The sequence below is a fragment of the Diaphorina citri genome, unplaced genomic scaffold, assembly GCF_000475195.1.
Source record: "Diaphorina citri unplaced genomic scaffold, Diaci psyllid genome assembly version 1.1 scaffold92, whole genome shotgun sequence".
Lineage (NCBI taxonomy): Eukaryota > Metazoa > Arthropoda > Insecta > Hemiptera > Psyllidae > Diaphorina > Diaphorina citri.
Genome location: NW_007377529.1, coordinates 272,509 through 300,501, shown reverse-complemented (window position 1 = coordinate 300,501; position 27,993 = coordinate 272,509). Strand labels below are relative to the sequence as shown.

General features: G+C 35.7%; 3 protein-coding genes and 2 long non-coding RNA genes across 8 annotated transcripts in view; 2 read left to right on the top strand and 3 right to left on the bottom strand.

Moving 5' to 3' along the window:
- The window catches only part of LOC113473916 (putative fatty acyl-CoA reductase CG5065), a 37,086-nt gene extending 23,102 nt beyond the window's left edge, over positions 1–13,984 (top strand). For all 3 annotated transcript variants that reach the window (XM_026833407.1, XM_026833409.1, XM_026833408.1), the window contains exons 2-4: positions 66–462; positions 12,553–12,801; positions 13,819–13,984. In XM_026833407.1, coding sequence (XP_026689208.1) covers positions 226–462; positions 12,553–12,801; positions 13,819–13,968 — 636 coding nt within the window. In that variant the 5' untranslated portion in view covers positions 66–225 and the 3' untranslated portion in view covers positions 13,969–13,984. The remainder of the gene's footprint in view (positions 1–65; positions 463–12,552; positions 12,802–13,818) is intronic.
- Positions 3,081–6,925, top strand: LOC103524321 (putative fatty acyl-CoA reductase CG5065). The gene is made up of 4 exons (XM_026833406.1): positions 3,081–3,228; positions 3,696–3,903; positions 4,324–4,563; positions 4,758–6,925. The coding sequence occupies exons 1-4, from the start codon at positions 3,096–3,098 to the stop codon at positions 5,164–5,166; spliced, it is 990 nt and encodes a 329-aa protein (XP_026689207.1). The 5' UTR covers positions 3,081–3,095; the 3' UTR covers positions 5,167–6,925.
- LOC103524319 (carbonic anhydrase 1-like) lies at positions 7,271–26,589 on the bottom strand. Of its 2 annotated transcripts, none has more exons than XM_026833404.1 (9): positions 26,524–26,589; positions 25,843–26,072; positions 21,889–22,176; positions 21,027–21,168; positions 20,398–20,500; positions 19,771–19,914; positions 8,403–8,483; positions 7,594–7,771; positions 7,271–7,511 (listed from the first exon to the last, which is right to left on the bottom strand). In XM_026833404.1, the coding sequence occupies exons 2-9, from the start codon at positions 25,973–25,975 to the stop codon at positions 7,456–7,458; spliced, it is 1,125 nt and encodes a 374-aa protein (XP_026689205.1). In that variant the 5' UTR covers positions 25,976–26,072; positions 26,524–26,589; the 3' UTR covers positions 7,271–7,455. The 2 variants fall into 2 exon arrangements, with proteins under 2 accessions (XP_026689205.1, XP_026689206.1); XM_026833405.1 differs by lacking the exon at positions 8,403–8,483 and adding an exon at positions 8,062–8,138 and having other exon boundaries at positions 7,271–7,471; positions 7,560–7,771; positions 19,767–19,914; positions 26,524–26,587.
- Positions 8,976–10,361, bottom strand: LOC113473919. The gene is made up of 2 exons (XR_003395708.1): positions 9,959–10,361; positions 8,976–9,484 (listed from the first exon to the last, which is right to left on the bottom strand). It is a non-coding gene; the product is annotated as an uncharacterized LOC113473919 (long non-coding RNA).
- LOC113473918 lies at positions 16,179–17,958 on the bottom strand. The gene is made up of 2 exons (XR_003395707.1): positions 16,506–17,958; positions 16,179–16,315 (listed from the first exon to the last, which is right to left on the bottom strand). It is a non-coding gene; the product is annotated as an uncharacterized LOC113473918 (long non-coding RNA).
- Positions 26,590–27,993: the final 1,404 nt, after the last annotated feature.

Here is a 27,993-nt window from a genome sequence, read left to right as displayed (position 1 = left end):
TCAAAATTTTGAAATGAGTCATATGACCGCTCCCTAATGACTTTCTTAATTCTTTTCTGTTCCAGACAATATTATTGGAAATCTCTATGAACACATGATGTCTACCCTAGCCAATTTTCAACTGTAACAATGTGTTTTAGATAATACAGAATTTTTACATTTTTTGACAAGAAGCTTCACTAACGTTGCAGCCTATAAAACCTTGAAAGCCGTCGAAACAAAACGATGAATAACAACAACGTTCCTACTATCTCTAGTAACATGCCTGCGCCTAGTACTCCCGTTAGTGAATTTTATCAGAACCGTTCTGTGTTTGTCACGGGTGGAACAGGTTTTATGGGCAAAGTTCTTGTCGAAAAATTGCTCCGATCATGTCCTGGAATCAAGAATATATACCTGCTGATGAGACCCAAACATGGCCAAGATATCAACGGTCGTCTGGCTGAGATCATAAATGCTCCGGTAAGATTTAGTAACCTTTACAAATAGAATGTATTTTATCCAACCAAATCATGTCGGACTTCACCATCCACTACCGACACTCTAACTAATTTTATAGGGGTTCATTTCCAGGCAGTTTTCGATTTACAGGAGTTTATTTTCAGGCAATTTTATTAGACGTTTAAACACTTTCTTGTTAGCATAAGCTCATGTCAAGTTCGTTGGTGAACCACAAGATTAAATTCTAAAATCTGAACTGCCCTCTGTCCACAATGAATTCCATAGGTTTGTGCTAGACATTTTTTAGTCTTCGTAATTTTGTTTTAGCGGTATTCTAACCTTACCTATACCAGAGTTCATTTGAGTTGCATTGTTTAAAATTCGACCTCACTAGCTAGACAGATGGAATCCCTAGATAAGCCAGCAGATGAACCATTTACACCTACTACCAAGTTCATAAGCAGCAACTTTCACTATCAACTATTCATATTCAACTAGCAGACTAGTTAACAAAACAAATACCTACTTTCTATTCGCCACTCACATTTTTGTTCTTCTTATTTTTTAAAGCATGAATTTTTGAAGGTGTTAGGTGCCGACTAAAAATAGAACTGAGACGTCTTCTTAGACCTACTTAAATTTATGTTTCCTAGAATAAAGTCTGAGCTCTCATTTATCTTCTAGTTTTGGTCTTATATTTCAAAGACTAATAAAATTTTAAACATTTCATTCGTCGTTTGCTGTCTTGTTTAGGTACAAGTTGCATACAGTAGCAGGGAGTTTTTTATTTCGCCCTAAATCCTTGACCAAGGACTTTTGATTTAGAAATCGAAATGAACCTCTGCAAAGTTTGACCCACTTTGCCATAAAACTCGAGCCCAGAGGAACGTTTGTTAGGGATAGCCAGTCATCAATTCACAGTGACTCATTCAGCTTTGTAACTTGCATCATTTTCCATCTCATAAGTATACATTATGCCTGATCTTACACCGAGTCTTATACCTGATAATCATGATAGCGCTCTTGTTACATGAACTCATGTTTCGAATATCTGTATTCAGGCGCAAGATAAACGTAAACATCGAGTTTGTTATGACTTGATGTTCTCACAAACACAACACACGCACGCTTTCTCTATATGTTTACTTTCTGTAGACAGCATTTTATCACGAAAACAGATAATTCCATCAAGGATTTCGTTGTGAAATGGAAAAGTTTTCGGGAGGTTGACATCGAGAGATTATTATTTTTACTTTCTAGGATTCTAGGTATCTATTATTAAATAGAATTTTTAGATAAGAAAATTCCAAAACACGTGGTAGACCTTGTTTCTCACGTGACACGTGTAATTACTTAGTATAAAACTATCTTCTGATTGATCGAAATAGAAATAATCAACAGGAAAGACGAGCTGATGTTGGCATCTGGATTTGTCCGCTTTGGGAGAGACAACTGGTTTTTAGAAACCAGGCTTTTCATGTTTGTGGCAATTAGTCAACTGTGTAGGGCACTCTAGGGTCTCCTAATTCAAATCTAATCATGAATCTTTGTGTTAAAGCAGAGAGAGCTTTCTCACAACTTTGTGGGTATCACAGTATTACAAGTCTTTCATTTAGTGTTAGCCGTGTGTCCCCACCTTAAATGAACCCAAAACGTAGGAAACCCACGAGGCATTAACACAAAGCTAGTAATTACAATACTAGCTATTACTTAAACACTAGAAATGAATGGGGTGCTAGTACTAGAAGAGGTGTTGATGCACTCCTAGTATAATGACCCGTTATGTAAGTACTTATTACAAAACGCATACACGAGAATCACGAAACGTGTTGTGCTATAAATACAAAGGTCTGTCAGCAGGAACAGCGTTATGCAAAATGTATAACTATATTATTACAGAAATTTACATGTATAACTGCTTTGTATTTTCATATAGGTACATACAAACTAATGCAGACGTAACGTAACGCCTTTTTAATTTGGGTCATATTTAATAATGAAAACATTATTCTCTTTTCAACATGTAAAAGAGAAACAATAATTCATAGTTGAATATAATTCTTCGGTTTACACGAGAGATGTGGGACAAATTTTCATGTTACCATGCGTATACTCTAGACCTAGGGGTACGATTCTCAAAAGAGAGATAAGTTTGTAAATTAGTAAATTGTACATTTTTACATGACTTCTACAGGATTATGATTTAAAATAGAAGATATTAAACTTGTTTAAATATGACTGATATAAGAAACTCTTTTTTACCGCTCACGTGTTTAGAGCAATTTTCTCTCTTAGAGAGTAATTATAAAGTAAATCAATCAGGAAACAGTAACTCTTTAATGTTAATATCAGTATTTAATGCGTGGGAATCACAGAGTTGCACGTTATATCAATGTTATAAGTTATATCGATGTTATCTAACCATTATCTATATCACTAAGGTTGGTGTTATCTAAGGAATTTTGATTGTGATGCTTGTCACAGAGGTCGTTACCCGCTTGATACACTGCGCTAAATTGCATGATCTAAATTGGACTCGAAATACCAACCCCCAGATTCAAAGTCCACCCTGCTAACCACTCCACCTCTGAGGTTGGTTTTGGTTGGTATCATCTATTAAGCTCTCCATTTGATAAACAATCTTTTCTTATTATATGTTTCTTTCTTATGTTAACAGCTTGATTGGTAACCGACCCAACACCTACACTTTTACTAAAGCCCTGGCAGAAGATATGCTGCAGAATGAGAGTGGTAACTTACCAGTCGCTATTGTAAGACCCTCAATAGGTAAGTAGAAATTTCACTCCTTGGTAAGGCTTCCCAGACAGGCTAAAACACTGCACGCATGAGATCTGGATTCAGTACCCAATGGGTTTGAAAATTGAAAGTGTTCTAATGATCGATGTCATAATTTCTCAATATGCTACGACCCTCCCAGGTTCTCACCTATGCAATGTGCTTAACTTGGTTCACCCCCAACTCCAAGCACAGAGTCGAAAAAACTTTGAACCCGGGACCTCCGGCGTGCAAGCCTAGTGTGGTACCCACTCGGCCACGGAAATTGCTCGCTTAACTCCATACACTAAAAGCCCAATCTGAGGGTTCGATGTACTCGTAGGTGCAAACGGCCCTAAAGGATGATTTAAGCTTCTAAGAATCTACGGAGGTTGCTCAGTTATTTAACTTTCATTGTTAAGATTTCAAGGATCTAAGAGGTGCTTATGATAAATTATGATATTATTTCTCTATTTCAGTGATATCCTCAGTGAACGAACCGGTTGCAGGCTGGGTAGACAACTATAATGGCCCCACCGGTATTATTGCCGCTGCCGGCAAAGGATTCTTCCGAACCATGTTGTGTCATGAGAACAAAGTGGCTGATCTGGTCCCAGTGGATATTGTAATCAACCTAATGATCTGTGCCGCCTGGAAAACGGCCGTCAAGTATAAGAACAGCAATGGGTATGTGGAAATGCTTTTTTTAAGGGAATTTTAATTTTCAGTGCTTGTCACAAATATTCCTTCCCCGCTTAATGTACTACGTTAAATTTTGTGACTTGACTTGGACTCGAACCACCAATCTCCGGATTCAAAGTCCACTGTCCAAAGAAGCAGTTGTTTCTTTGCTACGAAATAAAGGTGATGTAGCCTCTGGCACGTTATTAATATTGTCTTTTACTTGATTTACTGATGGTGGGTTTCACCAATGACTTAATTAGAGATTTCACTGTGAGAATGTCCAATAATCCAATTTTGGATAGCCAAAAACTCCTTTTTGGATTATTAAAAATTCTCCGATTAGTGAAATCTTTCATTAAGTCATTGGTGAAATCCACCATGATAGTTTTTCCTTTACTGATTGTCCATTGTTTTGTTTTGCAGAGCGCAAGGGATCACCGTGTACAATTGCTGCACAGGTCAGCGGAATCCAATCTCGTGGAAGCAATTTGTAAATTATAGTTTCGAGTCGATGCGTCAGAACCCTCTTAGTCATATAACGTGGTATCCGGACGGCCAGTGCCGATCAAACCCCATTTCCAACGCCATGTGTGTTTTCCTTCTGCATAGACTTCCAGCGCATGTGTTAGATTTGTTTAGCCTACTTACCGGAAAGAAACCTTTGTAAGTGAATATATCTATCTTTTTTTTTTATGAACAAGCCAGCTTGAACACTAACAAGATAACATTTATTTTACAATAGAACTTTTGAACGGAATTTTTTTCCATCTCTTATAAGTTAGCCCTTGCCCTACCACAGCATAGATTTTTCAATGGTTCTCAATTAACAAATGTTCTTTAATCGTTTTTTGTTGCAGTATGGTTAGAATACAGAACAAATTAGACAAGGCTGCAAAATGCTTAGAATATTTTTCAACTCAAGAATGGAGATTCCTGGATGATAACGTTCGTGAGTTGAACGCAAGTCTTTCATTGGAAGATAGGAGAGTATTCTCGTTCGATGTTACCGAAATAGATTGGCCAAAGTACATCGCCAACTATGTGCTAGGTATTAGGACTTTCATTTTCAAAGAACAAGCCAGCTCTTTACCTCAAGCTAGGAAGCGACTTTACAAAATGCTCTGGATTCATCGGTTATCAAAGCTGTTGATGATTCTGTTAGTGTGGCGTCTGCTAATGTTGAGATCAAGTGTGGCTCGTAGCTCTTGGCACTTATTCATCGATCTAGTTTTACGTCTTCATAGACTAATTCCATTCATGCAATAAATTATGATTTCTATAGAAAATCATCATTTCCTAGTAACGGGAGAGGCTTTTTTTGTACGCGATTGTAATTTTTATTTAAAATCTGACATTGATTGTCAAGAAGAGACATAATGTCATTAGGGATAGAGAAGTGGAAGAACACGAAACGTGAAAAAGTTAGTCTGTCCCTGGTCTATCAAAAATGCTATCTCTTCTTTGGTCTGTTTACTTTCCTTATCTGTCTCAGCTTGGATTCGAACAAGTATACTTACTACATTTAAGATATTTATTTTATTTGTTATTTACTATTTAGTAACCTATCCACAAAGGTTACCAATCAAAACTCATTGAAACTAAATAATGTACATTACATTCAGCCAGAATATTTGTTATCTCAGAATATTAATCTTCATTGTTTCTATATTTATTTTTGCTGTGCCTTAACCTAAACACCGGCGTACCATATTAAATCAGACCAAATTATTTTAATCTCTCAAGCTTCCATACCCTGACATTCAGATAAAATGTTAAAAGGAATGTTGATGAACTCATTGTTACTATTTGTTTACTTTTCTAATAATTTAAATCGGCATTATAAACTCGTCAACTGTCTATTTTTCAGTAAAATGTTTCTATAGTTAGTCCATTTTAAACTTAATTGTCACCACCAAAGTCAGACAATTTTGGTGCTCATGAATGTATAGCTAGTTTCTAGTTATGTCATTTATTATTATCGTTTAATTTGATTTTGTACAATATCCATTCTGTATTATTTATAATAATACTATTGATGTACAATAAAATCACATAATGTAATGCTTTCATGTCAATCTTACAAGCTTTTGTTTTACCTACTGCCCATGTTAATAACAATAGTAATAAGTGTCATCCATGCCCCATTTTATAGCTCATTATTTCTCACTTAGATTCATGTGCAGAGATCCCAAGTGTCTGCATATAATCCATCGTGTTTTAGTATCTTGGTAGAATTTCTTATTGATCTTTTCATTTAGATATCACCGTAATTATTCAAAAAATTGTAAATACCTACATTTTACTTTTATCAAAGTAAGTAGTAATAATATTTTGTTTTGTGTAAATTTATTTAGGAAAATGAGGGCATATTGTCATCATACAAAAATTTACCATAGACCTTGCGCGCTTGTTTCAAGTTTTGTACTATGTTCTCGCTGTATACCGTATACCCTTCCCCCACCGAGTTTATGATCCAACATTTTGCAATAGACCGATACCTCCACTTATAATAGGTGTGTGTCTTATTTAGCGTATATTATAATTTTATTCATAGTTCTCATAACCTACAACCGCTTTTTTTATTTGACATTTAAATGTTTTTCGAGAATCTTTAATTTTCGATTATATCGGAGCATTACAATTTAGACTCTTCCACGTTAGTTAGCTCTTTTAGTTTTTAGTTCTTCCATTTCACCGTTCCATTGTATGTTTTTACAACATTAAGTAGTTTTTCCTACGTTTATATTTTGTTCGCAGATTTTTATTTATTTTTAAGCAGATTTATATTTTATTTTATTTGTGTTCTGAAATTTTTTGCATTAATTAAAAGCTGTCAGCTCTGGTAAAAAGTACGTTTTGAATTATTTTGCAGACTGTGGGTACAGGTAGCCCATTCGTTTTATTTTAATTGCCAAAGATTTTACCATCGAAAAAGTTCAAAATCCCCCAAGCTATCCGAAAGTTACATTATTTTACTATATAAAAAAATCTTTCTTGAGTAACGTTTACACTGGCCATTTCCCCCAAAAAATATTGAGTAAGTGTTCTTGTGATTTCGCTTGAAATTTGTTAACTTTTGTACTAACCAGCTAGTCATGGACTGCCTAATATTTTATTTTATGCTCTTTTCATAATTATCATTTTTGTTGCAAAATAGAAACTCGTCTTTTTGCTCCAGAAAAGGTAAAGAAAAAGAAACACGTTTCTAACTTACGCTATATTCTCTGGTGAAGGAATTTCGTCTTTAACACTAGTGACGATTCTTTAGATCTCTACATTATGTCATCTGCTTCGGTGGTTGAGTGGGTTCAATCCCATCAATGAAATTTTATTCTCATTTACTCCAATACCAGAGGATATTGTTTTGAAAGGTTAGGTTAAATAGGAAGGAATTTACCTCTTATCTGTCTGATAGCAAGCTGTGGAACCACTGTCCCTGTTTTGTCAACTAAACCCCGGGTCTACAAACTCATGTTGAAATAGTTTAACCTAAGAGTATGCTCGCAGACCAGGCTCAAACTGTATCCCATACTATCTTGGTCCTTCCTACTGATTCTAATACCTTCCATAACCATAATTAGACCGTTGAGACACCGGTCGAGTGGTATAATCTTCGTCATCGTGTCTCATAAGATTTTGTCTATTTGAATGCCCTCCTTTTAGACCGTTGAGACACCGGTCGAGTGGTATAATCTTCGTCATCGTGTCTCATAAGATTTTGTCTATTTGAATGCCCTCCTTGGAGTCCTTGGCTTTTGGATGAGTCAGACGTAACGAACTCCACTTGACGTCCGTTCAACCTTTGCGTTTCTCTGAAGTTGGATCTCAATGTATCACCGTTGGAACCGTACATCTTTCGGAACTGAGATAGCTGTAACGAAAATTTGGTCAAAATTAGTGAAAAATTTGTAGATTTTAACTCATAGTGGTACATTTTCCTATGTAAAATTAATATAATGTGTAACTCGGCATAATACATAGATAAGCCACTCACTATCAGGTAGACCTGACGGGTACAACTGATCAGGTCCGCCTGTCAGGTCTACATGATAGTGTGTATGCTCATCAGGTATACCTGACAGGCGGACCTGATCAAATGTACCTGTCAGGTCTACCTGATAGTGAGTGGGGCTGGCCTATCAAAATGAATACTCCTCTTACCTGTTGTGGTGAGATCGGTATGGTTTGATTGAAAAGGATCCACAGAACACCCTCCGCACAGTCACCTGTAGTCAAAGATCCAAAAAAAATTGTAGATTTTACTCATAGTGGTACATTTTCCTATGTAAAATCAATATAATGTGTAACTCGGCATAATACATAGATAAGCCACTCACTATCAGGTAGACCTGACAGGTACAACTGATCAGGTCCGCCTGTCAGGTGTACATGATAGTGTGTATGCTCATCAGGTAGACCTGACAGGCGGACCTGATCAAATGTACCTGTCAGGTCTACCTGATAGTCAGTGGCTGGCCTATCAAAATGAATACTTCTCTTACCTGTTGTGGTGAGATCGGTATGGTTTGATTGAAAAGGATCCACAGAACACCCTCCGCACAGTCACCTGTAGTCAAAGATCCAATCATTGCGGATATTAATTTCTATTAAATTAAATAAAGTACTTTCCTTTGATAGAAATTATTAGAAAAATAGATTAACTTTCTGTTATAAGGATTTATTATTTAATTTCTAAGTTTTCCTTTTTTGTTTTATTTGTTACACCTGCCAAATAATTATTTGTTTACCTACTTTTAAAAAATAATAATTACCTATTTAGTAAATTGAATTAAACATATAACAAATTACAGTGTAAATATTTAAAACATTAGTTTCCTAGAGAGATATTAGTGCTTTAATAAAATTTGTCAATGAAAAAGAAGTTGTTTTCATAATACTTTGTTTGCTTTGCTGTATCTTAAACCTCATGAGAACCATCTTGTGATAAGATTGATAAGAAGAACCTCAACTTTTGCATCTTGAGCTATGCCCTTTTATACATATCCTTGACTTGACGAAACCACTAAAGGTAAAATTTCTAGATTTCATTTTTTTCTTCAAGCCGTTTTTTTTTTCCTATTCTTTCTCCGCCAGTCGAAATATTTGCAATCATCATCTGTATGACAACTTTGTTCACGGCTGCTCTGAAGAGTTTGGTATTGGTTTTCTCAAACTCTTCTATTGACATCACACTTTTCTATGTCATCAATGTCCATTAGATAGGTATTCAGTGTCCATGATTCCTCTCCATAGAGAAAGTTTTTAACTGGACTAAATCTCACAGACCTTTAGAATCTGTGCTTTCTAAGGCATTGTGGTTCTTGTGAGGTTTTTTATGATAATACCTATCTATAGATTTATGAAAAAATATTTCGTCCAATTAAGACCTTTTCAAAGATAAGCCCCATGGTTTATTTTTAATGTACATCACGTATTCTCTCTTGATGAAGAAGACAACGTGTACAGAGCATCTTAGCTTATAGAAACTCTTAGTTTTACCACGGTAAAATTGTTTTTCCTCACAGTTTCCTTTAAATTAAAATATCAAATACTTAGTTTAATGTTTGAGGAAGAATGACTATTGCTGAGGGAACTATGATGTGTGGACACAGCTTTAGATTCTCTGTGGGAAGTTACGCTAACATCTTATAACTCAGAAGTTTAACTCTTGAATTAAGCAATGTGATTTACTAAACCTTTTGAAATAGTGATTCGGTTTAAGTTTACCTCCCGGATTAAGCCGTATGATTGGCAAAAACTTTCGAGATCAACCAATCAAACAAACAGAGAGTTAGATATACGTAAACCTAGTTTAATTTAAACTCAGATTTTCCCGGGCCATTAGTAGTCAGTCCCTCACTTTGACACTGAAAATTGTCCATCTAATGTGACAGCTAATAATACAAACAAAATAAGGAGAACCAGAAGAAATCTCCTTATATGGGCAAGCTCCCTCTTCATTGCTCAAAATTTTATTATATTCTTATGATAACTATTCTGTTAATTATTAGAAACCAAATATTTGTTGTAGTATTTTTAAAATAATGAAATGAAAAACATAAAACAAATCGGTATATCGTTATGTCAATTCTATCTTCATTTGAGCACATGATCGTATATTGTACATAATAATTGTATCATAAACTGAAGAAAAGGACTATCGAAATTTATATTGATTTGAATTAAAGGATTTGAAAAAAAGGGAGAACCAGAAGAAATCTCCTTATATGGGCAAGCTCCCTCTTCATTGCTCAAAATATTATTATATTCTTATGATAACTATTCTGTTAATTATTAGAAACCAAATATTTGTTGTAGTATTTTTAAAATAATGAAATGAAAAACATCTCAAACTAAGATTTAGTGGAAAGAAGAGAATTTTATGCGTATCTGCTTATCCAAACGCGTAATAAAGCATTCATTTTCAAATATGTCTTATAAGAGTTATTTCTGATGGCTTCTTTTTATTTATTATCCCTCGTCTAAGTACCTGGTAGGTAATTTTGATATAAATTTTTTTTATAGAAAAAGCTCGCGCCCCCCTTGATTTGTCTCCACGCCCTCCAGTTTGAGAACCTCTGCACTACACTAGCTATACCCTAGCCTAGAGTTCTAACTGAACTCAGCTCCGATCTGAATCAACTTTTTCCTTGACTCTTTACACATGAGCTTGCTTACAAGATCTACAGTAATGCAAATTAATATGATAGTAAGCTGCAGAGCTGCCAAGAGTCTTGGAGCTAAAAATAAGCATTAGCAATGGTTACTGTGCCAGTGATGTCATTTATCTGGAACTCCCATTTTCTCAGTCTTAGATAGATACTTTATGATTATCGCTGTAGTTTTTACTCACCTAACTATAATATTATGTACACAGACATAGCGCACTAGTTGATTATTATGGAGTACTGGCGCATGTTAGAGAAGGGATGACTAAACTTTCGTACAGGCATAAGATTGTACACAGACATAGCGCACTAGTTGATTATTATGGAGTACTGGCGCATGTTAGAGAAGGGATGACTAAACTTTCGTACAGGCATAAGAAACTCAAATCAAAAGAATAGAAAAGTTTTTCCGATTTGAAACACGCCACCAGTGCAGTGAAGCAGAAGTGAGATTAGAAGAAGTAGGAGTGCAATGAAATAGAAGTGTAATTTATTGAGATAAAAACGAGGTAGAGTAGAAAGGGGTATCGCAAATTTGATATTGGTCATATAAGATCAACACATGATTTCCCATTTTTGGGAGATCATGACTTGACTATTAGGAAGTTTTGCCGCGAAGATGTACCCATTTTTTGTGGGTTATCTTATATTTTATTTTACTAGATCTCAGCTTCAAAAGGTTAACTAGAGACTCTCAATTTGTCATTTCAATAAATACATAGCATACTTCTAGAGTTCTTAACGCCATCAATTTGTACCTGCTCTAATGTGTACTCTTTACTAGAAATTGATATTATTTGCCCTGTTGGAAGTCGTATGCTTCAAACAAGTATGTTAACTTGTAGGGGTTTACTGTTTGGGCACCCCTGTTCGTAATGACACACATGACACAGCTACATGGCAATCTACCCACGCTACGAAATGAGTAGGGCAAGGAAATTTCTGCTCTTTACTGTCTAGAGTCTCTAGAGTGTCCGGTGAAAAAAGTGACTAATTATTTTGTCAAGTAATGTAGATCAGGGCCAATTTCATTGTAATTCTATATCACCCCCTGAGGACTTGCGCTTATTTGTAATTAATGAAACTCAAATTACTGGCAGCTCTAAAAGTACACAGTATTAACAAGAGCCTCAATCAATATTTTTCAAGAAAGTTTGACCTTTTGTATGAGCAATTTATTACCAGTGCTGACATTTCAGCATTTGAAGAAATAGGTTTCTCGTATACACAATTAGGTTATTGGGGAGTTGCGTTCGTAGCGAGGTTTATAATGAACTTGTATGTTATAACATTCCTTAGCTCTCTTTCTAACCCTGTTATTACCCTCATGTTGTCTAGTTTGTTTTTCAAGTTTATTGACTGCCTATGTCAGTGGCAATGTGTGTAATTTCTTTAGGAATATACTCGTACTTTTGGAGGTAGTGTTGTTTTTCCTCCTGCATGATGTCAAGCCATTTTGCCCAAACAATATCAAGCAGTCCGATTCTGAGACACCTTCTTAGGAATATTCTTTTGGAGGTAGTGTTGTTTTTCCTCCTGCATGATGTCAAGCCATTTTGCCCAAACAATATCAAGCAGTCCGATTCTGAGACACCTTCATACTCAGGTATGATTATGACTAACAAAATTTTGACTGGAAATAAACTTTAATCTTCCTGAATCCATTCGATTCTCCATAACAATGACACTTTGAGAATTTACTAGCCACCGACAAATAAGGCTAATTGGTAAAACTGGGCATAAAGACTACATTTCCGGCCTATGAAATCCACCTAATTATATTCTAATCTAGTTACTACCGGATTTTTTCCTCCTGAATTATTTCATTTCAAGTTTTCGAATTCTCTCGCCTTTCGCTTATAGCTCCGTAATCTGTCTGTTCCATAATCTCATTTTAGAGATATTTCATTTCTTTCAATTTCCAGTTCTATTTTATTCTATAAAACTGATGGCTGATTTGTTTTTCATTTCTTTCAATTTCCAGCTGTTCGATCAACTCAGGCAAGAGCGATCCAACGAGCTGGCCAAAATCAAACCCATCCTGGGGGACATCACGGAACCCGAGCTGGGGATCAGTCAAAACGATCAGAAGATCCTCAAGCAGAATGTGTCCGTGGTGTTCCATTCAGCTGCCACGGTCAAGTTTGACGAAGCCCTCAAACTTTCAGTTACCATTAATATGTTGGGGACAAAGCGACTCGTGGAACTGTGTCACGAAATGACACACCTAGAGGTAATTGAATGTTCTTTAAGCTGTGTCCATACGTAGTCGACCCCGTCGATCGACGAGGTGAATCTATGTTGTCGAGGCAGTGTACGGTTTCAATCAACGGCTTCGACCTTCGACTATACTATATTTGGACACACCTTTAGAAATAATAGTACTTGGTTCTTTTTTACTGCTCAAATAGACTTAATGGAAGGTGCATGGACTGGTCATCCATCCCAGTACAACCATGCACAACGTTGCTTAACTTCGGTGTCATAATGGGAACACGTTTATCCAAAACGTGCTAGGCACATTATTTATGGTAATTGATGTTTACATTCAATGGGAATTGATTGTTTACATATCGAGGTAAGGAGCGGTAAGTACTTAGTTATTTGATTCGTTTTGCGATTCTGATTTTAACCGAGACTTCGGGAAATGCCCATTTTTCTCATGATGTTCTTTCTCTTATTACACTTAATTGGCTAAAAATACTCTTATTTATCAATTATGAGAATTTAGAATGTAAAAGATTAGATCCATCTAGTTTGGAGGTGTTAAATAAATTCGATTAATTTCAAGGTGAAAAAATAATTTCTAGGCCTGATGGCTCAATGGGGTCCAAAAACAATTCAGCAAATTTCTTCCATGTACTGAAAATGTGTTCAAAATTTAATGAAAATCGGGTCGACAGTTATTGCAGAACAGAGAGACAACTTAGATACACATCAAAGTAAAATTGGTGAGAGTAAGAAGGCTTTTCAGTCTCATTCGGGCATTTTCAAAGAAATTGTTTTTATCATTAATTTCCAATCTATGACTTTACTCCGGAGGCTGTAGTTCGGCCAATAAAAAATTCAAGGTTCTTAAAGTAGGTGTGCATATTAATTACCTATTACCTAATTATTATATAATATTCTATCTATTACGAATAAGTGGTGCAAGTCTACTGCTCAGTTAGATATTTTTACGCGTGTACCTATTTGCATAACACCTATGTTATTTTACCTAGTCTAATTTATATTTCTTCTTCACTTTCAGGCCTTAATTCACGTGTCCACCGCCTACTGCAATTGTGACCGGGAAGAGGTTCGGGAGATTATCTATAGTCCTCCTTACGATCCGCAGAAAATCATTGAGACCATGGAATGGATGGATGACAGCTTGGTCAATACGTTAACCCCAAGGTAAAACCTACTTTCCACGGTAACCCCAAGGTATAACCTATACTTTAAACGGTATACCGGAGTGTTATGGCTGGACTACAAACAGTTCATCTACTTTCCTTGAGTAAACACCACCGACTTCCAGTAAAATTTCCGTTTACACAAAATGCACTTCCCAACAGATGTAAATCCAGAATTTCAACTAACTGGACTGGAAAGTTGCTGGATACAGTAGTGTTTCACGAGCCCAGTAGCTGAACTGGCTTCGTCTAATCCAAATACAGGGTGCATGGAGTATCAACAATTGAACATGATTATTTTTCCATTCACTTCTGAGTGTTAGCCGTATTGAGACCATGGAATGGATGGATGACAGCTTGGTCAACACGTTAACCCCAAGGTAAATTCTACTTTCCACGGTAACCCCAAGGTATAACCTATGCTTTAAACGGTATACGGGAGTGTTATGGCTGGAAACAGTACAAACAGTTCATCTACTTTCCTTGAGTAAACACCACCGACTTCCAGTAAAATTTCCGTTTACACAAAATGCACTTCCCAACAGATGTAAATCCAGAATTTCAACTAACTGGACTGGAAAGTTGCTGGATACAGTAGTGTTTCACGAGCCCAGTAGCTGAACTGGCTTCGTCTAATCCAAATACAGGGTGCATGGAGTATCAACAATTGAACATGATTATTTTTCCATTCACTTCTGAGTGTTAGCCGAACCGTGCCTTCTGGAAACGGGACCCAAGGATATATTTGATCTACATAATTTATCGAATCTGTGTGCCAAGTTCGAGCGACTTTGGCTGAAATCTAAAGGCCTAAGCATTGCGAACTCTTTTTGGGCTTTTTCAAAGATCTGGCGTTAAAAAGCGGCCGAACTGTACATTTCTCGAGTTCCGGCCCGCGGACACATTTAATCGTCATACATTATGGAAGCTGTCTGCAAAATTTGAGCGATCTATGGCTAAAGGTAAAGTCGTGAGAAGCGCTAATTGCGAACTCTTTTTGAGCTTTCCCCAGTCTTATTAGCGGTAGGTCGCAGATTCGATTCCCGAACTTTATTCTAAACCATTAAGGATCGTTCTAGGAAAGGCTGGCTTCCTCCTATCATGTCCTCTTCTCTTCGATTTGGGGACAATAAGACGTCAGTTGTTACAGTTCCCTCTATCATGCCTTTCTCGTGTTCACGACTAGCAAATTATACCGTCAGTATTACCTATTATATCCAATGGTCGACCGTGTTGACTTTGTGTTAGTGACAATGTTTTTCTTACCCATAGACACAGCAAATAAGTGTGCAAATATTCCAAACAACAAAAATCCTTGCTGCTAGTATTTTTATTTTTCCCGCACTGTATTTCATTTTGCAAGTTTTAATCTTCTTTTGGTTATGATGCAAAATTTAGACAAAAAATCCACACTAAGTTCGTCATTGTAGTTGTAATGAGTGATAGGATAATTAGAGCAGGAATTTATTGTTGCAATGCAATCAAACAGGTGGTGTCCACTAGACACTATTTAGACAGGTGATCCGTTTAGACCAGGGGTTCTCAAACTTTTTGGGCCGCGGTGCTCTAAATGACCGTTCAAAGTTGTGCGTTGCCCCTACAATGCCTAACCCATATGTAAGCTGGGGTGGGGCGGGGGAAAGCTACTAATTCACCCTCCTCCCCCCTATTATCTCAAATTAAGAATAAATCCTCATTTATATGTTGACAAATGTTTTGATTATCGTTTTCTCTCAAACTTTTTGGGCCGCGGTGCTCTAAATGACCGTTCAAAGTTGTGCGGTGCCCCTACAATGCCTAACCCATATGTAAGCTGGGGTGGGGCGGGGGGACGCTACTAATTCACCCTCCTCCCCCCTATTATCTCAAATTAAGAATAAATCCTCATTTATATGTTGACAAATGTTTTGATTATCGTTTTGAGGGAACTATTGCTAAAACAAATCGGTATATCGTTATGTCAATTCTATCTTCATTTGAGCACATGATCGTATATTGTACATAATAATTGTATCATAAACTGAAGAAAAGGACTATCGAAATTTATATTGATTTGAATTAAAGGATTTGAAAAAAAAAGGAGAACCAGAAGAAATCTCCTTATATGGGCAAGCTCCCTCTTCATTGCTCAAAATTTTATTATATTCTTATGATAACTATTCTGTTAATTATTAGAAACCAAATATTTGTTGTAGTATTTTTAAAATAATGAAATGAAAAACATCTCAAACTAAGATTTAGTGGAAAGAAGAGAATTTTATGCGTATCTGCTTATCCAAACGCGTAATAAAGCATTCATTTTCAAATATGTCTTATAAGAGTTATTTCTGATGGCTTCTTTTTACGGATTACCTACTATCCTTCTCCTATATCATTGTCATTTTCGTCAGCGTGTGAACGAAGATCTCAGATTTCTAGTGACAAGCAGTCATTTCGGTTATGATGAAAGAGAGAAGAATATTATTTCCTCTTATAGAAAAACTTTCTTTAAACGAAACAAAACTAACACCAATACCTATAAAACACTTGCACAACGGATTACCTACTATCCTTCTCCTATATCATTGTCATTTTCGTCAGCGTGTGAATGAAGATCTCAGATTTCTAGTGACAAGCAGTCATTTCGGTTATGATAAAAGAGAGAAGAATATTATTTCCTCTTATAGAAAAACTTTCTTTAAACGAAACAAAACTAACACCAATACCTATAAAACACTTGCACAATAACTTTCGGTGTACCTACGTATGAGTTAAATAGAAAAACCATTTATTAGGTAGGTACCTACCTTTGTATTGAAAAAAATAATGTATCTTCCAGATTTTAATCTTAATGTTCTTTATATATTTTCGATATCTCGCATTTTATTTAAACATAAAAAATGTTTATCCAATTTTAAAATGTACTATCTATGATAGTGCTTATCACTACCGTGAACCATGGTAATGTGTACCAACCTTTTTATTAGGTACCCTAATGACAGATAATACTTTCATATGATTTCACAAATCACAAAGAATATGTTTTATAATAGTAAAATGTGAGTTGCATAACACTAAGTTTAGTAACCTACGTATTAATATCATTTATTTATCCAGAAATATTACTTTACACAAAGTGTTAGAACCAATTTACTATCTGACATGATGTTTTATGACTCGCATTTTCTATTGGTATATTATCAATAGTATATTATATTCTAATTTACTAATAATTTGTTATCAAATTTTACTTTGATTCTTTTTATTAGTACCTACTTCACTTTTTCAAGCAAATTGCTTTTTTCTTGTAGTTGTACGAAAACGTTTGTATTGTTTTATTTTCATTTAATTTTTCCCTAGAGATTCCAATGTATTTATTGTTTGTTTTTCTACATAATCAATATTGTTTGAATATTCCTACCAAATGTATAGGTATTGTACCTATTAATGCTTTGCGAATATGTTGTGCAATATATTTTAATTTGATATTCAGTTCGGAAAAGTACTGAAATTTAGGAATATGATCACCATCTTATGTACTTTACAATTCCTCATCGGTTGTGTCAGTATGTTCTTTACATGAATTTCTTTTCCAAAATTGATTGGATAACTATAAGTCTTACCTGATAATTCTCATAGATTAGAGAACATTCTTTAGAGCACACAAAAAATCAATTTCAATGTTTCCTCAACAGGAATTCAAATGTAATCAGTAAACACCCTATACATTTTGCACCTTGGAGTAGCAATGTCACGGTTTGCACAGGAATGAAAAAAGGATGATATAAACAAGGTGTATTTCTCTAAAAACCCCTTGGCTAAAATGACGCTCGAAATGTCTCTTACTTCCTTCCACTGTTTTGTTTTCCAAACAACAAAAATCCTTGCTGCTAGTATTTTTATTTTTCCCGCACTGTATTTCATTTTGCAAGTTTTAATCTTCTTTTGGTTTAATTTTTGTTGTTTAAATAGTATTATTTTATAATCAGTTATTACTATTCCTCATTGTAATAAAATATTATTTTCTGAAAATTAAGATCCAAACGTGTTCTCATTTTCGAATGGAGAGAGAAAAAAAAAACAATAGATAATATTTAAATAAATACTTTTTCTTTTTAATAAATACACACTTAGAAGTACCTATCAAAACTTAAGATATAACGAGCTTTTATCGTTGAACTCATTTCTTTCACATTTTTAGTTCTTCCATTTCACCGTTCCATTGTATGTTTTTACAACATTAAGTAGTTTTTCCTACGTTTATATTTTGTTCGCAGATTTTTATTTATTTTTAAGCAGATTTATATTTTATTTTATTTGTGTTCTGAAATTTTTTGCATTAATTAAAAGCTGTCAGCTCTGGTAAAAAGTACGTTTTGAATTATTTTGCAGACTGTGGGTACAGGTAGCCCATTCGTTTTATTTTAATTGCCAAAGATTTTACCATCGAAAAAGTTCAAAATCCCCCAAGCTATCCGAAAGTTACATTATTTTACTATATAAAAAAATCTTTCTTGAGTAACGTTTACACTGGCCATTTCCCCCAAAAAATATTGAGTAAGTGTTCTTGTGATTTCGCTTGAAATTTGTTAACTTTTGTACTAACCAGCTAGTCATGGACTGCCTAATATTTTATTTTATGCTCTTTTCATAATTATCATTTTTGTTGCAAAATAGAAACTCGTCTTTTTGCTCCAGAAAAGGTAAAGAAAAAGAAACACGTTTCTAACTTACGCTATATTCTCTGGTGAAGGAATTTCGTCTTTAACACTAGTGACGATTCTTTAGATCTCTACACTATGTCATCTGCTTCGGTGGTTGAGTGGGTTCAATCCCATCAATGAAATTTTATTCTCATTTACTCCAATACCAGAGGATATTGTTTATCATTATATCTTGGAGCAAAAAGATGACGAGATTATTATTATTTATGCACATTTATTGTTGATTAGAATTAGAAATCGAAAATATCAATGTTATTTTCTTATTCATGGAAAAATAAAAGAAACGTTGGTAGATAATATTTATCTCATTTTGTTTCTCTATGAAAAGCTGTAAAGAAAATGAACTTTTAGAGCATTTTTGGTTCCTATAATATACATGGACAAGTATGCATTCTTAGTGGATGCATTATTTGATTTATATTATTTATAACAATAAACTATATATCAACCTGTCCTTAACACAGAGAGATTTACAACACGTTTAATTAATGTTTATCTATAGAAATATAGAATTATCAAAAGATGAAATTCTTGTTGACTAATACTTACGTAATACAATAATATTATCCTAATGAATATAATTAGAAGAAGAAAACTGGAATAATTACTTATAATCATTGCGAGATATTGTTTATCATTATATCTTGGAGCAAAAAGATGACGAGATTATTATTATTTATGCACATTTATTGTTGATTAGAATTAGAAATCGAAAATATCAATGTTATTTTCTTATTCATGGAAAAATAAAAGAAACGTTGGTAGATAATATTTATCTCATTTTGTTTCTCTATGAAAAGCTGTAAAGAAAATGAACTTTTAGAGCATTTTTGGTTCCTATAATATACATGGACAAGTATGCATTCTTAGTGGATGCATTATTTGATTTATATTATTTATAACAATAAACTATATATCAACCTGTCCTTAACACAGAGAGATTTGCAACACGTTTAATTAATGTTTATCTATAGAAATATAGAATTATCAAAAGATGAAATTCTTCTTGACTAATACTTACGTAATACAATAATATTATCCTAATGAATATAATTAGAAGAAGAAAACTGGAATAATTACTTATAATCATTGCGTCAAAGATCCCGTGTACGTATAGTAACAAGCGTTGGAAGCTTTCTTGAACAGTTTCAAAATGTCGGGCGCTGAAAAGGTGACGTTCTTGAAACGCGATACCAGAGGAATAGGATCGATGAAATCTCTCAGCTCTTCGTTGAAGTGGTCCGAAACCTAGAACGAAGAGTATAAGTTACTGGTGTTCTTCGTTCCAAGATGAATCTTCACAGAATCACATCAGAATCTATCAGTATACTCCTATGATTATTTGATTGATTATATTTATTATCATTTCAACAAAAGCTCATTTTTCTATGGCGTACCCCAGGGAAGAACAACCAAGCTTAACCGAAGCTAACCAAACTTGTTTCCAAGATGAATCTTCACAGAATCACATCAGAATCTATCAGTATACTCCTATGATTATTTGATTGATTATATACGTATTTATTATCATTTCAACAAAAGCTCATTTTTCTATGGCGTACCCCAGGGAAGAACAACCAAGCTTAACCGAAGCTAACCAAACTTGAAAATTCAATTATTAAATACGAGTATTTATCTTTTGTGAACCGAGAACCAAGTGGGCTCTGGCCCCAACTTGGTTCATTTTCAGTTCTCTTTGGCTCAGTTTTTCTCCAAACAGTTTTGTCTTACTTGGAAAATGTAGCCGAGTACTAGAAGTCCTTTGTTTTCCTTCGCCTTCTTGTACGAGCCATATCTACTCTGATAATGAACCATGTGAGCTTCAGCGGCATACCTAGAATAGAAAAGAATAACATCAAAATAGCTAGTTTGAAATAGTGCTTATTTATACTGCTCGCTTAGGACTGAAATCTCCCTTTACTCCAGCATTCCGGCATGCGGCAGCCCGAACCCGGGAAATGATACTTCAAAGATCGAAGGCCAGTTGAAACCAGAACAGGCTACTACTATTATTGTGGTCAAATTCTCAAATTATGTTCAGGATTCTATACCTCGGCTGGGATTGAACTCATTGAACCCACGCCCTCCTGTTTACCAGGCGAGCGCCTTGACCACTACACCACCCAGCCCAGTTTGTCTCCTTAGGATGCATCCTTGGGAAAGACGTCGGAACAAATTTCTGTACAACCTACTCCGTTTTGGAAGAAACCACATGATTGGTTACCACGTCATGGTTACCAATAAGGAAGAAGGATGATTGGAGGAAAACTTTGTGTTTGATTTTGAAACTAACGCGTGACGGCGCGGCCACCATAATTTGAACAATTTATAGGTTGACTCCTCTAAAGGCTAAAACTTACGTTTGTCCATTGATGGTGTGTTCGCTTCCCATAGAAGGGTTGGGTCCCCAGTGGAAATGCAGTTGCTCAAATGTGTATTGCTCCCTCAGAGGACCACCGGTAATTTTTGGACGGTTTACTCCTCCCTTTTCTTTCAACATAACTGGAGGACAAGAAAAAATGTGGATTATTAAATCTAGGCACTCGTGTAAAATGATAACTCATTCTTTCAGTCGAGTGTCTATTCAGGGCAGCAATCGTTAAAAAATTCAATTACTACGGGCGACGGGGAAAGTTACCCTCCGTAACTTCTCCCATTCTCAATGCTACATAGCAACTGGTTATTTCATCTTTTTCCCTGTGGTCGCATCTCTACTCGTGTAAAATGATAATTTATTCTTTCAGTCGAGTGTCTATTCAGGGCAGCAATCGTTAAAATCAATTACTACGGGCTACGGGGAAAGTTACCCTCCGTAACTTCTCCCATTCTCAATGCTACATAGCAACTGGTTATTTCATCTTTTTCCCTGTGGTCGCATCTCTCTTCCAATTAGAATTTAGGAAGAGCTCAAAGTTACAGAATGTTCAAATAGCTTAAAGTCCGTAACAGTACCTCTAATACTCTTACGTATATTTTCCTGACGATTCCTAATCAAAAAGATCGAAAAAACCCACTCGTATGTCCTTCATTGAAGAGAAGAACTTTGTGCTTGAAATTCCAGTGTCCATTCATATGCAGCGGTGGATACTCCTTCCAGACGGTGTTAAACGTGTCTAGAAGTTACAGAATGTTCAAATAGCTCAAAGTCCGTAACAGTACCTATAATACTCTTACGTATATTTTCCTGACGATTCCTAATCAAAAAGATCGAAAAAAACCCACTCGTATGTCCTTCGTTGAAGAGAAGAACTTTGTGCTTGAAATTCCAGTGTCCATTCATATGCAGCGGTGGATACTCCTTCCAGACGGTGTTAAACGTGTCTATATCAATGGGGGACTGCTGTCTGCCCACTTTGCATTTGTTCTCTTTCGGTTTCTGTCCAAATCTGTCGTCGAACGGCTCGACCTCGAAATAATCCAAGTCTTCCTGCGTGATATCGAGGAGATTCTGGAGGTTCTGCGGTAAATTGGAGACAACATTGTGGACAATTTTCCTCGGCGTTGTCACCTCTGAAAGAAAAAAGGAATAAATAAATACGACTATCTTAAAAAGGAGCGTCCATTGTGTCCACACATAGTCGACCCCGTCGATCGATGTCGACTGAAACCGGATTTTCCTCGGCGTTGTCACCTCTGAAAGAAAAGAGGAATAAATAAATACGACTATCTTAAAAAGGAGCGTCCATTGTGTCCACACATAGTCGACCCCGTCGATCGATGTCGACTGAAACCGTACACCTACCTCGACAACATGGATTCACCTCGTCGATCGAGGGCGTCGACCATATGTGGACACAGCTTTAGATTCACTGGGGGAAGTTACGCTAACATCTTATAACTCAGAAGTTTAACTCTTGAATTAAGCAATGTGATTTACTAAATCTTTTGAAATAGTGATTCGGTTTAAGTTTACCTCCCGGATTAAGCCGTCTGATTGGCAAAAACTTTCGAGATCAACCAATCAAACAAACAGAGAGTTAGATATACGTAAACCTAGTTTAATACGTAAACCTAGATTTTCCCGGGCCATTAGTAGTCAGTCCCTCACTTTGACACTGAAAATTGTCCATCTAATGTGACAGCTAATAATACAAACAAATTGATGCAAAATTTAGACAAAAAATCCACACTAAGTTCGTCATTGTAGTTGTGATGAGTGATAGGATAATTAGAGCAGGAATTTATCGTTGCAATGCAATCAAACAGGTGGTGTCCACTAGACACTATTTAGACAGGTGATCCGTTTAGACCAGGGGTTCTCAAATTTTGTTTTTCCAAACAACAAAAATCCTTGCTGCTAGTATTTTTATTTTTCCCGCACTGTATTTCATTTTGCAAGTTTTAATCTTCTTTTGGTTTAATTTTTGTTGTTTAAATAGTATTATTTTATAATCAGTTATTACTATTCCTCATTGTAATAAAATATTATTTTCTGAAAATTAAGATCCAAACGTGTTCTCATTTTCGAATGGAGAGAAAAAAAAACAATAGATAATATTTAAATAAATACTTTTTCTTTTTAATAAATACACACTTAGAAGTACCTATCAAAACTTAAGATATAACGAGCTTTTATCGTTGAACTCATTTCTTTCACAGTTAGGTTAAATAAATAGCCAAGGAAGGACTTTACCTCTTATCCGTCTGATACCAAGCTGTGGAACCACTGTCCCTGTTTTGTCAACTAAACCCCGGTTACCCCGGGTCTACAAACTCATGTTGAAATAGTTTAACCTAAGAGTATGCTCGCAGACCAGGCTCAAACTGTATCCCATACTATCTTGGCTATTTCTGAACGTCTAAGCATATAGTACTGCGTCTAAGCGGTTTACAGTATTGAAGTAGTTTTGGCATCTCCACTAAAATATCTCTCCCTCTCCCACCTTTATCTTTTCCCAAGTTTTGGCAAATCTAATTTCAGAAGGCGATATGGAGGAAAATGCTGGGTTCTTCCCCATAGTATTTTTTGTTCCCTTTTCTTCTCTGAGGTCTGAAGAAGATCATATACGTAGGTTTTTACAGATGAATCGTACCTACATACGAGTATAAACCTATCGATAAATTCATTCAACTGTCAATAAGATTCTCATGAATCCATGGCCGCATGCCATGTGTTGATGAATGATATGTCAAGATCCATACCTTTTGTAGAATTTAACATCCGCACTTCCTTTTCTTTGACGAAACAAAGTAGGTACTTAGGTAGGTACATCAAAGTCCCAGAAAAACAGCCTTCCCTCTGACCTCATTTAATTAACTGGTGAAAGGGATGTTGTGGGTTCAAATCTCTGCCGAAGAATCTTTATCTTTAAAGAGTATGACAGAAACCTCTCCAACTATGTTCCTGAAAATGACTATACTTGGTTTGTGGCGTATATAATATCTCTAGTAGCGTTGTCGTACCTATTTCTGAACATCTAAGCGTATAGTACTGCGTCTAAGCGGTATACAGTATTGAAGTAGTTTTGGCATCTCCACTAAAATATCTCTCCCTCTCCCACCTTTATCTTTTCCTAAGTATTGGCAAATCTAATTTCAGAAGGCGATATGGAGGAAAATGCTGGGTTCTTCCCCATATTATTTTTTGTTCCCTTTTCTTCTCTGAGGTCTGAAGAAGATCATTTATGTAGGTTTTTACAGATGAAACGTACCTACATACGAGTAAACCTATCGATAAATTCATTCAACTGTCAATAAGATTCTCATGAATCCATGGCCGCATGCCATGGATTCATGAATGATACTAGGAATGTCAAGATCCATACCTTCTGTAGAATTTAACATCCGCACTTCCTTTTTTTTGACGAAACAAAGTAGGTACTTATAGGTACATCAAAGTCCCAGAAAAACAGCCTTCGCTCTGACCCCATTTAATTAACTGGTGAAAGGGATGTTGTGGGTTCAAATCTCTGCCGACGAATCTTTATCTTTAAGAGTGCAATTTTTTACAGTTTACACTGATGATGCCAGCAATAGCGAAACATGTCTGTTTGTTTGAATAAACAATAAAAAAACCCCTCCCCCAACTGTGAAGAGTAAAAGTTATTGTGTTCTTCTTTTTTCAAGATGAATCTTCACAAAGTTACGTCAGAATCTATCAATATCTTTAAGAGTATGACAGAAACCTCTCCAACTATGTTCCTGAAAATGACTATACTTGGTTTGTGGCGTATATAATATCTCTAGTAGCGTTGTCGAACTTTCTTGACTTTGCAAGTTGCAAGGCGAAGCGCTATCGACTCCGGGCGGTATCCCGGTACTTTAAAAAGAATCCAGAAATCAACTTCTGTGTTAACACCATTTTTCTGGGAACCGCATTTTTGTATTTTACCAAAAAATTCATCCACCCACTCCTAATTGTCGGCATATTCTCCTAATACCTTCGGAAAAAATCTGGGCATTCTGATGCGTAACGAAGTCTATTGTACGGTAAACAACTTACCGCCATTACCTACAGTTATTATCTATGATCATAGTACCCTGACCTTCATCCTTGAAATGGGTAGGTATTGAACTATGGCGTGAACTACTGATCTATTTTTTTTTTATTCATATAATTATCATAATTATTGAATTAATTAGCGATTCTTTTTTTCAATAGGCTGAATCGATCGAGAATTGATTTTTCCTAAAATTCCATTCTATGCGTAGCAGGTACCTGTAGCTGAGCGGCCTTCTACATTGTTTGTAGGATAGAGGCGTAAGGACAAGGAAATATTAGGGGGAAAATCCTTACAGGCATTATATTGAACTGAAATAGGTGTATTGTCTGCAGGTTTTTTTATTGCTTGAATAGGACTGGAAAGTCTCTTTATTCTAGCATTAGGGTAGACTACCACCAAATTCTCAAATCATGATGAGAACAAAATTTCCATACCTTGGCTGGGGTTGAACCCACACTCTCCTGTTCATCAGGCGAGCGTCTTGACCACTACACCACCGACACAGGTTGAAAAAAAAAAATAATAGAAAGTAAAAAATGTTGCCTAGATAAATATTTTTCCGTCTATATACGAGGATGAAAAAATAATAGATATCTAATACCTATCTAATTATTAATTACCTATTTAATTTTAGGTACATAATTAAAAAGGCAAAACTCGGCCGGCAGTAAAAAGGCAAAAAATAGGACTTAATTTAAAACCAAAAAGCGATAAAGCTCAAACTTTTACTTACCATCATTCGGAAAAACAATGTTGCCCAGAGATGTTCCTATTTGTCTTCTGGATACGCGATAAGGTCCAAATCCGAAAGCACTATCCGATAAATTTACAACGAAAAGACAAAGTAGCGTTAATAAATTCGTCATATTTCAGCAACAAAGAACAATTTACGGAAATAAATTTTAATTTAATTCTTCTTGAGACATGGATTGAAAATGATGAGAAACAAATCGAGCGATGGATTTTCAGGTTGAAAAAAAAAAAATGTTGCCTAGATAAATATTTTTCCGTCTATTTAATACGAGGATGAAAAAATAATAGATATCTAATACCTATCTAATTACTAATTACCTATTTAATTTTAGGTACATAATTAAAAAGGCAAAACTCGGCCGGCAGAGAAAAGGCAAAAAATAGGACTTAATTTAAAACCAAAAAGCGATAAAGCTCAAACTTTTACTTACCATCATTCGGAAAAACAATGTTGCCCAGAGATGTTCCTATTTGTCTTCTGGATACGCGATAAGGTCCAAATCCGAAAGCACTATCCGATAAATTTACAACGAAAAGACAAAACAGCGTTAATAAATTCGTCATATTTCAGCAATAAAGAACAATTTACGGAAATAAATTTTAATTTAATTCTTCTTGAGACATGGATTGAAAATGATGAGAAACAAATCGAGCGATGGATTTTCCTCCAGAGGTTGTGTTTCCCACCTCTTCAATTAGAATAATAACATCTCATCACAGAATATCCGAATGTCCGTGTTATTAATTAACGATATAACTGATATCATCGCAAACACCGCTGTGTTGTTTTATCGACAAACTTTGTTTTGTGCACACTCCTGTACACAGTCGATTTGTCAATAGGTAAAAACCTTTACCTATGAGATTATTTTCGAGACCGGACCGTTTTAAAAGGTCAAAAATGGCGTTATCATTTAGCATTTTCGTATCAGACACTTACCTGCAATGTTATCATCAAGGATTGGGTTTTACCCTTTCCTGGTGATAAGAGTCTGTTTTATCATTGGTAGGTACCCTAACGCGGACCGTTTTAAAAGGTCAAAAATGGCGTTATCATTTAGCATTTTTGTATCACACACTTACCTGCAATGTTATCATCAAGGATTGGGTTTTACCCTTTCCTGGTGATAAGAGTCTGTTTTATCATTGGTAGGTACCCTAACTTTTCAAGGGGAGCTAAACCGTTATCAGTATCATTTTAGGAGGCTATAGACAACAATGCTAATTATTTTACGGATAGGTAGAAAAGTCGTAGATAAACAAGGCATGTAGGTAGCTATTTTAGTTGAAAATTTACTATCCATTAAGATTTTAGCTTCCACTAACCGGACTCGGTGATGTGGTGGTCAAGACGCTCGCTTAGTAATCAAGAGGACGTGGATTTGATGCTACTGTGCTGGCTATAGAACGCGCAGTCGCGCACGCACAGGATGGGTCCTTGACGCTCACCCATCCAAATATCCATCACACTCGAGGTTGCTTACCTTCAGATATCTTCCTCAGTAAGGGACGAGTGATTTCTTGGTACAAATCGGTGTCTAAATTTAAAACCAATCATTTGTAACACAACCTGATCGAATCGTTTGTAACACAACGAATCGTTTGTAACACAACCTGATCGAAACTTATACTTACGGATTTCCTCATTACCAAGCTACAATACTAACCCCATACACAAAAAGCCCAAACCGAGGCTTAGGTGTAGGGGCTGGACAGCCCTAAAGGATGGGTTAAGCTTCTATCTAATTACCTATTATAAATAGTAAATGCCTAACTATTTATAGTTATAGGTACCCAGTGACTAAGTTAATTTCCCGAGGCGTTTTCTACCTTACACTACCTACCTACTTAATAAACTCTACTGAAGAAGATACCTGAAGGTTGATCATCATTAATTACTGAAGCTGCTTGCAAAATTTGAGCGACCTGTGGCTAAAGGTAAAGTCGTGAGAAGCGCTAGTAGCCTTTTGAGCTTTTTCCCTGTATAGCTAGGCTTGCCAAATATCCAAAATGTCGATTCGGGACGCGAATCCGCGAAAATAATTGCCAAATCCGCGAACATAATCGCCAAATCCGCGAACAAAATCGCCAAATCCGCGAACATAATCGCGAAATCCGCGAACATAATCAC

Excerpts from the sequence above, each read along its gene's own strand:
- LOC103524319 (XM_026833404.1), bottom strand. The coding sequence starts at position 25,975 with ATGACGAATTTATTAACGCTACTTTGTCTTTTCGTTGTAAATTTATCG. Across the intron at positions 21,169-21,888 it reads CTTCAACGAAGGACATACGA|TTATGTTGAAAGAAAAGGGA; the intron begins GTGGGTTTTTTT and ends CTTGTCCTCCAG. Across the intron at positions 20,501-21,026 it reads CACACCATCAATGGACAAAC|GTATGCCGCTGAAGCTCACA; the intron begins GTAAGTTTTAGC and ends TTTCTATTCTAG.
- LOC103524321 (XM_026833406.1), top strand. The coding sequence starts at position 3,096 with ATGTTTCTTTCTTATGTTAACAGCTTGATTGGTAACCGACCCAACACC. Across the intron at positions 3,229-3,695 it reads TATTGTAAGACCCTCAATAG|TGATATCCTCAGTGAACGAA; the intron begins GTAAGTAGAAAT and ends TCTCTATTTCAG. Across the intron at positions 3,904-4,323 it reads AAGTATAAGAACAGCAATGG|AGCGCAAGGGATCACCGTGT; the intron begins GTATGTGGAAAT and ends TTTGTTTTGCAG.